The 13,635-nt window shown below is 33.6% G+C and overlaps 1 protein-coding gene across 1 annotated transcript in view; it reads right to left on the bottom strand.

Annotated features, from left to right (window-relative positions):
* The window catches only part of TRHDE (thyrotropin-releasing hormone degrading enzyme), a 374,981-nt gene that overhangs the window by 97,230 nt on the left and 264,116 nt on the right, over window positions 1–13,635 (bottom strand). Inside the window, 1 exon segment of the mRNA XM_008574522.1 lies at window positions 9,248–9,313. Within this exon segment, the coding sequence (XP_008572744.1) occupies window positions 9,248–9,313 (66 nt within the window).

Here is a 13,635-nt window from a genome sequence, read left to right as displayed (position 1 = left end):
CCATCACAGGCCCCAACTCTTCTCTCAGTCTCCAGTTGTGACAGCCCTTCAGGGCTTGGTCCCAGGCCCTCATCCCAAAAACCTCAGAATCACTCTTGATTACTTTCTCTTCCTCACTTCTCACCCACACTCCTCATCCAATCTATCCCTTAGGTCCATTTAACTCTACCTTCAAAAAACATTTGGAATCCATCTATGTCTCTGTAAAAGTACTATTTAAATCTCCATAATCTCTCACCTGAATATAAAAATATCCTACTTACTTTTTTACCCAATTCCTCTCCTGGTATGCCAACTGCCCAATCCCGATTGCGTATTACTACAATTAGCCAGAGAATGGTTTTAAATATAAATAGAGCCATCACATCCAATTTAAAACTGTTTAATAGCATTCTACTGTACTCAGAATGAAATCCAACCTTCATAGCATACTCCACCTGGGAACTGCATGACTGACTGCTGCCCACCTCTTCTACCTCATCTCTTGTCCTTACCAGCTCTGCTCATCCACACCAGTTTCTTACTTTTCCCAGAACATGCTCAGTTCTCTGACTCAGTCCTTTGCACAACCTCTTCCCTCTTCCTGGAATCTCTCCCCACCCCCACCTCTTGCTTATCCTCAGACCTCAGTATACAAGCCTTCTTCCCAAGAAGGATTCCCTGAATACCCAATGTAAAGTCACTCCAATCCACCCACCCATTATGTTCTATCACAGCATCCTATTTTTTTCCTTCCTAGAATTTATCACATTGAGTAAATACATACATTTGCTTTTCCCTATTTATTTTGTGTCTTTCTTATACTATTATAAGATTCATGAAAACAGCCATATCTGCTGCATACAGCGTGCCCTGAATACTTGATACGTATCGTGGTGTCTGACAGAGAGGAGGGGTATAATAAGTATGTGTGGAATAAATGAATGACTGAACATGTCTGATGGGGTCTACCAGTGTAGACTGTGGACATAAAACTAAACGAAGCTGAGGCAGGAAAAGAAATTATAACTTTGGTTTATTAACACAGAGCATTAAAAAGTGATTTAAATGACTAAATGTGTTATTGTTCTTATATGGAAAAAAATGATCTGTAAAATAACCACAAGGAGAGACCTTGAGCAGAAGAGAGAAGGTAAATATAGGAGACTGAGAGCAAAAGGGAATCAGATTCAGTATAACAAATGGATACCACCATTTCTTTGTGTGTCATGCTAACGTGGAGCTCCTCCGTTCATAGACAGTATCACAGAGGTAGGCCAAAATGGAATTTTGAATGCATTTGAAACTGTGTAAGCCAGGTTTCAAATACATAACTTAGGATAGCTTTTTGCAGCACTCCCCTTAAACCACTAATTTAGAATGTGGTTTTTCATAACAATAATTTTGACATATTAAATGTTACAGGGACAAAAGAGTTTGTGGTAAATATGTTAGGTTCATTATTTTTATTTTATAATTATTTATACAAAGTTATGAAAAGAGGGTAAGACCTCAATTTTTAATGAGTAAAACACATGGATAAATGTTATGAAACAGTAAATGAAAACAGTAAAATGCAAGCAAAAAACATTTTTTGCAACCTAATTTATGATAAAATATCCACATTGAAGTAACAATGGAACAATTTTTTACTTACTAAATTAGTAAAAACCTTATTTTGAAAATTTATAAGACCCAATGTTCTTTACTTAGTGTAGTATAAAAACAGAACTTTCAAACATTACTTCTACCATTATATACTGGTTTAACATTTTGGAGGAGAAATTGATAATATACTTCTAGAAATGTAAATGAAGAGACAATTAAAAATATAAGGGGAAAATCTATCATTTAAAGATTATTAGAGTGTTATTCAACAAAAATTGGAAAGCAACCTAGATGTTTACAAATAAAAACAAAGCTAAATATATTATGGTACATCTTTATCATATTACTAGTACTAAACTGTGTAATAGATTCATCAAACAGTTATGAAAATGAGTAACAAGGAAAAAAATATTCCAACTTAGGAGAGATTATTTTTAGCATCAAAACTTGTAACATTGCCAAATATGTAGTTTTAGGCTACTACATGCACTTTCCAAAAAGAGAACGTAAAATAAGAGGAAAAGTAGCTTAAAAAAGGAAAAGAAAGAAAACTGCTGATGCGGGAGATAAACAGGTTAGAGAAAAGTGCCTCAAAGGCAAGTTTGTTGTAGCTCTGAACTAGCAATCTACCCAAATGGTAATGGCTACAAAGAGTCAGAGGCAGTTTTTAGATAGGTATATCCAAGTGTATGCATATTTACAGATGGGTATTCATTTACACACATAAATATATTATATTTATCTATCAACTAAATATGTCTAATAATTTCATATGCACATTTTAAATAAAGTGATCAAAAACATCATTTTGTAGTACTAACCAGATTAGCTAAAATGTAAAATATATTTTGAGCCCTTAATATAATTTATAATAAAAATAGTTTATAAGGCCTCCCACTGATAAATGGCTGAATGCCTGCAGGATGACCACATAGAGACATATATCTCAAATAATAAAGGCTTTTTAGTTAATGTTTATAGCCTCAGTGGTCAGTTAACAACATTTAAATCAGAGGCAAAATAATGAGAATTTGATCAATGGCTGTATATTTTTAAAAAATGAAACTGATGAATAGAAGTTACTTCTCTTTGATTAAGAAATATGAATAGACATTCTTATTTAATGTTTAAAAGTACTTGTTTTGTATTGGAGGTGAATTTTTGATTCTCAAATCCATGGAATCTTTTCTTAAAATGAAGTGTTTTACTTCTCTATAACATGCTCATTAATTTTCAGTTTGGAGTTAGGGCTTTAATAATGCTAATTATGTCAAATCCAGTGACTAAAACCCAGTAATGTACGGTAATGATAGCATTATTATCATATGGTGGTGATCACAACAAATAATTATCAAGTGTTAACCTTTCTACCTGTATCATATCTAAAACTGCACACCGTCTTTAGTGAAATATGGAAATGTTTGAGCAAAAACTGTCCATGGTCATTCATTTTAAATTGAGCATGATTCAGCTACCATCTGGATAAAAACACAATACTGTATCTACAGAAAGGAAATTAACTTTGATGTACTGTCTTTCTTCCTTTATTATTTTCTGGCTTTTCATTTATCTAAAAACATACATACAAGGGAGCAAACACCCTTTCACAAATTTAAGCCTGCGGTTTTCAAATACATGCACATGTTAACATGTAACACCTCATTGAAACACAAGTTATTGAGCATGCCGTTGCTATTAATAATCCCTATGGTTGTGTGCCTATCATTACCTTCAGGCTATCAGAATTTTATGAGCACAAACCAATAATAATGATATTTCCTTTCTACTTTTTATCCACACCTCATTGCTTTACATTGATTTGCATAAGCAATTTCCACCCTGATAATTGGAGCCAAACATCTTGTTGTAGGTTACCTTATGGAAAAGAGCAGTTAAATACTAATCAAGAGAAATCTTTCTTTATTCAACCATATTTTACATAATGTTGAATTATCCTCTCTGGTTGAGCAGGAAGGTGACTCACTTTGTGACAAGATTTCAGGGTTTGAGTTTATATCAAGCTTCACAAAGATCTTTCTTCATAGTTTCGTTCCCTGGTGTTGACTCATAACAACATGAAGAATGACACTACTAGGCTCAAATCATTAAAACAATATTGTTTTGTTCAAAAAGAAAAAGCAGTAGTAGTATGTACTAATTATTTTTTAAATAGGTACTGAGCCAATCAATGTTATCTGAGGATTACATAATTATAGCTTTATTTTTATTTCCAGAAAAATCAGAGAAAAAAAGAAAAATGTAATTAGGGAGATTAAAACAAGTAAAAATGAAATAAGGAAGGTCCAAGTCATGTAAAAAAAAATTCTATCTAAAAGAATCATTGTCTGAATTACTTTAAAAGTTAGCCTATTCTACTTATGTATAATCAGGATTTGAGCCACAGAAACTTAACCTAAATTATAAAAACAAGGTAAAAGAAATAGATACTAATTTATTGATAATATGCAATAAATTATTAAAACATGGTAAAAGAAGTAGATTCTAATTTATTGATAATATGCATATTATGACCATAAGCATTGCTATGTATGGGTGAAAATTAACATATATGCACTTAAACAATAAGAACACCAGTAAATGAAAGGTGTAGGAATTGCCAAAAGCTGCTATGAGGTGGGCAGTTTCTTTATTGGAGGGGGAATTTAGAGGAAGCATTTATTTATAAAAGCTAGGAAGATTTTAGGGGGATATTTAAAATCACTGAGAACTTCTAGAGAGACAGAAAAAAAGGACAACAAAACTGCAGTATCTTTGCATTCCAGGTACCATGCAGAAAATAACGTTGGACAATAACAACATTGGACGCTGAAGTTTGTCCAAGTGGAAAAGCAGATGGAAATGAGGTTACCATTAATGTATTTCAGCTCAGTGCCCCACCAGTAAGGACTTGACTTATGCTTGTGTCATTAAAATGAGAAAACCACATTCAAATAGTGTAAATATTAAATAGACATGGAGCCCACTTGTGATCTTGCTAGATTTTCCTTAGAGAATGACCTAGGAAGAAATTTAGAGATATTTATATTACAGACAAAACTGAGTTGCTAAAGGTAAGAATTACATTATATATAGAAAGTATAACTTGAGCCTGTGTGCAAGATAGTTTCTGGTTACTGCTGACTTTCCTACTGCATTTCTCACAGACTCTGTTTAAGTCCCAGTAGGTAATGTCTCATGCAGTTGTTTTCTTAGTCATCATTACTCACTGCAATCACTGCTAGGAAAAAATCCTAGGCAGGGAAAATACATAAGCTTACTTTCCAGATGTCCTATGTAGCGTTGATCTTAAATCAAAAGCAATTTAGGCCAACTGCTGTTTAGATTCTTCTCCCTGCACTCACCATATCCCTGGAGGGTCAGCCCACCTGGGGAAGTAGACTAAGGAGCCAGCAGTGTGATTATGCAAACCAACTCTGTAATTCTTAAGTTAACCAAAAGCAAAATAATTCCTCACAGTAGTAAACTCCCCTATCTTTTCTCCAGCTCCTTATTTTAGAAGTAATAACTTCAGAAATCTAAAACTTTTAGGCATGTTACTGGTACTGATTGACCCTGACATAACTAAATCCACTCATTCAAAGAGGAGACTAGAGTTTACAGACCACAGGCAACTGGACTATAGTTATGAAGTGATTAAAATGTGGTCATTGTTGGTTTGATTTTCATAATTTCTCCCCAACATATAGCCTTACAAATTTTTTTATTTTATTTTAATTTTTTATTGGTTATACATATTAATGGGGCAAAAGCTGACCATCAGCATCTGTGCCCCAGATGTCATGAGCAAATCAATGCTGTCAGCATGCCCACCACCTCAAACTGCAATTAGTCCCCATGTCTGCCACCCAACCTCTGCCTTATACTCCTCTCCCTCCCCTCCCCCCACCCCAGTAACCCTACGTCTGTTCTCTCCCTCTACAAGATTGACACACCACTGTGGTCTTTCTTTCCTTCCTTCTTTCTCTTTTAGCTCCCAGTTATGAGTGAGGACATGGGGTATTTCTCATTCTGTGCCTGGCTTATTATCACTTAACATAATTTTCTCCAACAGTTTTAGAAAATGCATATACCCAATGATAATTCCCTTCTGTCTGAAATACATAGAATTGTTGTGGTTTGCTACTGAATTACATACCAGGAATGATTCCAGACCCTCAAAGATGGTTATCTAAAATTGCTTGTCCACATCAGATAGATTTAAAGGAGGCAATACCATTGATAATGGGTAATAGGACCACAGTGATTCATGTTTTCCAGGGCCAAAACCGTTTCTCAAATTATCATCCATAATTTCCTAAACTGAAGAACAGCCTTTGGAAAAGCAAATGACTGTTTCAATAGAAACACAATATGGCTCAATAGAGAATTACAAAGTAATTTAAGAAGGACTATTTCAAGACAGGACTTGAGAGATTACAAAATGAAAACAATAGCCCTGATGCTTTAAATTCTTAGCTGAAGGTAGATATGGCAGAGAAGCAGAGATCTATAGCTATGCTAAAAGAGTCTCGTACTCATATCTCTTATAGCCTTAGAAACAAAATTTCTGAAAAACAGACTATGGTTTGAAATTCTGAGTGGCAAAATACAACTCAAGTAAATTTCATGGCTTTATTAGGACTTTTATGTGAAAGTTAGCATATTGATTGACAAAGTGTAGGTAGGACACTGAGAATTAGAATGAAGGTCTCCGAAGTCTAAAATCCACTGAGTCTCCCTTAGCATCCAAATCAGCCCTTCTTGTCTCTGCTAAGGTAAGTTTCCCCTTGCTTGAATTCTCTATAATGACATCCATCCCCTTGGGGATGCTGATTCTTCTCAAGACCAACCTCCAATATACCTGAATTCCATCAGACCTGTAAGTAAAGTTGATTCCAGCAGATTTCAGGAGTACGAATAGAAATTCTGACCTCAGAAAAGATGGCATATACACTGAAAATCACTAAGAAATTTCAAAAAGTCCTTAGCAAATGTCATCTAAAACAACTGTAGCTTAATCTCAAAAATGTAAAGCATGTAGAGCAAAATATGAAAGTGAACAGGTAACTAAAAAGCCAGGGAAATGTAAGTTGTTTCCTAATACTAGTAAAATACCAGCAAAAACTCTCTGTAATAACAAACGCTGGTCTGGTGGTTTGACTATATATACATTGACAGCCATACAGTCTTAATATTCAGATGATTAACTGAAGATTCAAGAACACTCATTCTCACACATTTAGTTGACAAATTTTCCCATTAAATTAAAACAGCTGTTCCAAATTAGAGATATCAAACCCAAATTGTGTAACTAGTAAACAACATTAAATGAATCAAAGATTCGGAGAATACAAAAAATGCAAAGAACCTTACAGTATTTAGTCCAACTCCTAAATTTTATAACTATAAGGTCAGAGGCCACAAGAGGCTCAGTGACTTATAGAAAGCCCACCATTTATTGGAGAGATAGAAATGAGAATCATTTCTCCCTGCTTATTCCGTTGCTTCATGCTTCCCAAAATATGCCTGCTATCATTTTGGTAAATGGAAAAAATATATGAAAAACACACTATTTGCAATTTGAGTTTGCCTTTACCTGTAAATCTAACCCCAGGTCTGTTTGCAAGTAATAAACTTTCATTTGTCAACATAGAAATAGCCATGTTAATGTAAAAACAATTAATAGATTTTTCAGCAGAGATAAGTGCTGACAGTCCATATCAGCCCTTTCAACAACTTCTAAACCAAGACTCCCTAGAGCTTTATGGATGGGAAGCATATTAATATCAACTCTGCGACCACTCAGCACCATGACATGAAGTGTCTGTTCAAGAGGTCATCTCCAAAATGTATCTCATACATCTTCATGCACAAGAGATGATAATTTATCACCTAGACATAGGGATCTACTGTAAACTAATCCAAACTGCTGATGATACACTAAATCAGTTTGAGCGATGAGTATAAATGAAGCTGCAAGTGAAGTACTGAAGGCTACAGATCTATCTGATCAATGAGATGTCGCAAGGCAAATGAAATGCAGTGTTGACAAACGTAGAGTCCCTCAGTTGAAAATTAACCAAATCAAGTATCAGAGCATGAAGGCACACATTAATACAAGCTTCAAATGAAAGTTTCAGATAAAACTGAACAGATTGGGTCAGTGGAAAAGGATGTATTAAAAATTGATATATTAACACACCATAGAAAGTATGACAGGATAAAGAAAAATGCTGCAAAACAATAATCCTCCAAGTAATATAACTATAGTTATTCACTCTGCTGAACAAATCCATACACATAGATGAAGAAAAACAATAAAAACTGTACAAATAAAATGATTTCACATCAACTTGCTACCAGGAAATCAAATTCAATTTGTGTTGCCCTTATGAAAGCTTAGATATTTTCTGGAACTGTCATGCTACAACTTCAATGGGGAAAAACAAAGGAGTGTGAATAAGGAAGGACATTCCTCTAGGTAGCTGACATTCATGGAGGGCACTCCTTGAGAAAAAAAGATATTCCCAACTCTGTGATCAGAATAGAGACTTTAGCACCTGGCAAATAAGTCCAATGGATTCGGCTAATCTGAAGGTGTTGCTAATAGAAAGAGCTGATTGGACTAAATTTCAACCCCTGCTGAAATAAATTTGTAAAAGTATTTTCCAAGGGAAATTATTCTTAAAGAAATTTATATATTTTCATCTTTGCAGCATTAAGTATATATAGTCTGTCATAACATATTTAACTCTTGCTTTATATTTTATCTTTCAGTTTGTTTTGGGTAAAGATAGAATTATACTACTAAAATATGACCTGATCCCAGATGTAGTTTATTTAAATTTCAAAATGAAAAGCTTACTAAGAACAGATAAGATTGATTGCTCTCTCTGTCTTAGCATAATTGTATTTCAGGTGAACATCAATTTACTTTAAAGGACACTTCTAAGTAGCAGAATGCATCATAAATAATTCATCAATCACAGCTACTAGAAACATGATTTACTCAAGCAGATTCAATAGAATAAAAGTTTATTTTTCTATATTTGTGTCTGCTCTAAAGAGTTTAATGATCTTCCTTTTCTAAGAATTCTTAGATTCTGTACATCATACTCTAAATGTAGTATAATAAAACTGTTTCTTTCTCTTCCTTTTTTTTCTATTTAAATGTATTTTCCAATTGAAATAAAAACATTTAAACATTGAAACAAATAACAATCTATGTATGTCAATAATAAAGCAACAATATAAAAGGTACATATCTGAAAAATAGCCTTAAGAGTTTCTCTCAAATACATAATTCTAATAAGGTTGACATTATTTGTTTATACTTTATATAAACTTTTAAATGGAAGAAAAGGAAGGCAGGCTTTCTGAAAGTCTTATATAGGACTATTTAGGTTCAAACATATTTGAAAATTATCTAAATTTAAAATGCAAATTAAACAGTTCAAGTTTTGTCTGTTGATACAGTGAGTAGCCTATCTACAACTTTCATTTGTCACACAGAAAGACATTTGCTTACCTTATATATCTAAAAGTTTTTCATCAAATTCAGAAATTTTGTATTAGCAACTTCTCAAGCTGTGAAATGTCCTTAAAATAAATATATTGACAAGAAAACATATAAGTGAAAATATAAAGCATTTTTACTTACTTGCAAACCCCTCTGAAAAATTGAATGACCCATAAAATTAGCCAGCATTCTAATTAAAGCAGCACCCTGTAGGAGAAAGCATTAAAAAGAAAAGTATTTCAACCAAGTATCATGATTCTAAAATTGTCCAATATCAATCAAAAATAGTCTACTCCATTCATACTATTCTATTTTAAAAAACAATTAAGAAACAAGAAAACTATGAAAATGATATCCCAATTACAGATAATAATTACATTTTTTTGTTTTGCAAAATATTTGTGGATCTGAAGGTTTTATGGATATAAAACCTACCACTGCAAAATAGAAGTTTCCTGGACAAAACATCTCAGGTCAATAATTAGCTATAGTTCAGGAGTCATCAACATTTCATCAAGCACTATATATAAAAAAGTTAATAAAACATTGTCTTAAACTCACAAGCTCATAATTTGGTACAGAAAGGATACCCATGTTAATCAATAATTATATTGAAATATAACTTTGGAGTAACATAGATTCTTACTCTACTCCTAGCTCAACAAAGAATAATTAAGCTGTAGGAGTGGAGAGTAGAGAGTACCAAGCAACTAGACTGCTTGGGTTCACATCTTGGCTCTGCCACTTACTCACCATGTTTACTCAGGAAAATTATTTAATCTCTCTGTTCCTCCCTTTTCTCTCTTGTAACATGTAGGTAACACTAGTTCTATTTAATGTCGTTGTTCTGAAGCATAAATGTATTAACATATATAAAGCAGTCCAAGCTGTGTCTGAAAAAACAGTAAGTACTATAGAAGTGTTAGCTATCAGTATTATTTCAACCTGGCTAATTATTTTTATTTTCTGTCTATTTATTTTAGAGGCTGAATTTAGCCATATATATCCACATGCAAGTAAAAATATGTGATCAATATAAATATTTAGGGTAATAGAAGAAAATACTGACTTAAAAGAGTCTACCTCACTTTGAGAACCATTATTATAACATTGTAGAACAATGTCAGTGCTAAAAGACAGACATGTAATCAATATGAATCATTCCAAGTAATGATGGTGAAGCTTGGATGATCACAAATCTGTATGTAAAATATATAAATGCCTTCAAGAAAATACTTCAATCCATGCTAAATTGTTTTAACTACGAAGCAGCAGATTGTAAGCAGGCAGCAAATGTTCAAATGTAAATGATATCCTGGCTTTGACAGGAAAATTCCTTTATGACTACATATTTCACATCATACTCATCACAAATGCACAACTACAATAACTTATTTCTTACAAAGTGTCTCTTTTTACAAGAGAATCAGAAGAATCACACATATAGACTTATCCAGTCTGGGTCTGGACTGCTGCAGTCAGTCCAGAAACACAACAATGAATTTCCAATACACTCCTTAACATAGTAAATGGGTAAGAGAGAAAGAGAAATTATCTGTTACTAGAAGTATTTGTTACTAAAATTTTTTCCTATAACTCTGGGACTTTAATGCAATACCATACTCAAGCTCCACGAATCACCATTAAAGAAGTGTCTCAAAAAATTTCAATCACCACCAAAATTGCTCCCCAAATGGTATTTTATTCTCATCTAAACAAATGATGAGCTGGAAAACCATAGGGTTTTATGTCTCTTCTGGTATTTTTTCCTCCCATACCTTCTACTCTTTGCTTTCTTTTGCTTCTTCGTCTTTATCTTCCGCACACTGTGTAAGTCCATAAAGCATAAGCATTTATGATTCAATCTGGGGACCAGGTTAGAATTTCCTTCAGAGCCTATCAGCTCTGCTTTTTGAATTTCCTTGACAAGCTCTCCTCCAATACATTTTCCAATCTAATCTACCAACCCCAAGTGTGGAAACTGTCAATTTTTCAGCAAAACTAACCCTTGCTACCTGGGAATTGAGACCTAGAATTTCAAGCAGTCAACTCAAACTTCCCTTCAGAACAGAATAGCCATCTTTAGATGATTTAAGTGTTTCCCTCCAGGTAATGACTAGTCTGTTATTGGGCTATAAAAACTATCAATCTAGCATGGTCTAATGACATAAGAATACTTTCTAATCATAAAGAATGTACCAGTTTTCCTGTCTGGGTCAAGCTGGTGCAGAGGGCGAATGGGAAATAAAACCTAGAAATACAATCAATAGTCCAAAGTTATGTATCACCTAATTCACGAATATCATTGTATTATATAACTCAACTAACTTTTAGAAAATATGTCTATGTTGCCCACTTAAACATTTCAAGTAGCATGTACTCTCCTATATTTTACTGGCCTTTTCTTTCCAAAGCTAAATTTAAAAAATCTCTATTTTGTAGAACTTCATTAACAAGTGGGCTCTCCAACTGTTGTCACTTAGCCAACATATACTAAGGACCTACCATGTATGGATTATAACAAAGATTACATCTCTTAACATAGGTTAGCTCATTATAAACTTAAAAAAAAAGAAAAAGAAAACACTAAATTCCCTTTCATCATGTCTTCAAAACATTTGTTCATCAAGCAAGCCTTGTTTACTATATTAGAACTTACACTCACTTGTGACTCAAATTTCCAGCCCCAATGGAGCAAACTGGAGTTTTTGAAAGCCTGAGTGGCTTTATTGGAAGTAAATATACTATTTCTACAAGGATTTTAACATTTTGAGGCTAGCTCAAGAAAACTCATCACTTGTTTGCTAAACCAAATTTCAGAGATGTACTAGGATAGCTAACTGATTTTTTTGAGGTTTTATAAAGAATACTCCACAAAAGTATGCTTATAAACTCATTCATCATTTAGTAATTTTTATATTTGGAAAATCTTTTTCATACAAGTTCCCACTTAAATTTTCTTTTACTTTACATTGTAACCATTTGCATGTACATCAGTCTCAGAGACAGTAAACATCTCAGAGGAAAAAAACTGTATCCTCATGACTTGGTTCCACTCTCTCCCAGTGCCTGGCTCAGAGGAGGTGCTTCCTGAACATAACAAATGTATGAGAGAGAAAGAGAAATTATCTGCACACAAAGCGATACTTTGTATTCTTCTTGAAGACTAGCTATTCAGCCAGGATATACAGTTTATGACTTCACTGATGTACTGCAGTGATAAGTAATCACTTTTGAAGAGAGGGAGATCTTAGCTAATTTATTCCTTTAGCATATGCTTATTAAGTAAGGTGGTATATTCAGTATCCTGTAAAATATAAGTAGGAGTGTCACAAGTCTCTGTCCTCAAGGACATCAAAACCTTGTGAGTGAGATGAAATACAAAGTACCGTAAAATGAATGAAAAAAGAAAGACAATTTTCTGCTGTACTATGGAGGAGAGATTATATCTGGGAGGATGAAAGATAAAGAAAATCTTAAAAAGTGGCATTTGTGTTGGACCTCAAAGGGTGGATGGGGGTGTATGAGCACAGATAAACAGAAAGTGATTGCATGGTATGGCAGGAGTGGTCTTTGCATGGTCATGCAGGTGGGAAAAGAAAAGCACAAGTAGGGAAGATGATCTAGATGGACAGAGGGCACAAAACCAGATAATGGAAGAATAGCTGGAAAATAAGATTGAGGCAGTTTTTAGAGAGGTTTGAACAATGGGGCTAAGAAATTTTAAAAAGTGATTAAAAAATTTTTTTAAAGTTAAGGCTTCACATGATACCCCAGGGAAGAAGTAAAACAACCATAAACAAATGATAGCAATAAGAATAAAAACTGGAGACAGGTTTAAGAAATAGAACAAAGATAAGTTTGAATCCTAAAGCCTGAGTGAGTGGAAAATGACATAGAAGATATACATAATTTAGGAAAATGTACTGTTGGGTGAATATAAATAACATCCATTTGAAAACTGTGGAGTTTGAGAAACAGGTAGAGAACCCGAGGAGCAAAGAGTAAATGAAACCATAAGAATGAAATTCAGTGGATAGTTATAATTAAAGACACAAAATGGGATTTGGAGTGGGTGAGATTGCCAAGTGAAAGTGCTGAGGTTTTAGTGAAGGAAACAGAAAACAGAATCTTAGAATCTTGGTACAGATTGTGCATGAAGTAGGCACTCAATAAATATCTGTTGAGAAAATCAATGAAGAAATGAAGTTAAGAGTAAAGGATAACATACAGCAATAAAAAACAGAAGGCAAACTAGGCAGAAGTAGTGCCACAAAAGAAACGTTTTAAGAATTACTGCATCAGATTTAAAGGAAAATAAGAACTGAGAGAAAGCCATAGTAGGTCACATTTAACAGAGAGGTATTTAAATAGACTTGCAGCTGTGAATGCCAAATTGAATAACAATGAAAATGAAAATAGAAGGAAGGAAAGAGAAATCTAGAAGCAAGTTCGCATGAGGTTCGCATTTTTCCTTTTTAGAATATGGGAGAAATTTTTTTTTTTTTTTTTTGTCTTTTTTTGTCTTT

Source organism: Galeopterus variegatus, unplaced genomic scaffold (genome assembly GCF_000696425.1).
Source record: "Galeopterus variegatus unplaced genomic scaffold, G_variegatus-3.0.2 Scaffold1058, whole genome shotgun sequence".
Classification (NCBI taxonomy): Eukaryota; Metazoa; Chordata; class Mammalia; order Dermoptera; family Cynocephalidae; genus Galeopterus; species Galeopterus variegatus.
The sequence above is the reverse complement of the archived record's forward strand: the minus strand, read 5'-3'. Positions and strand labels throughout refer to the sequence as shown.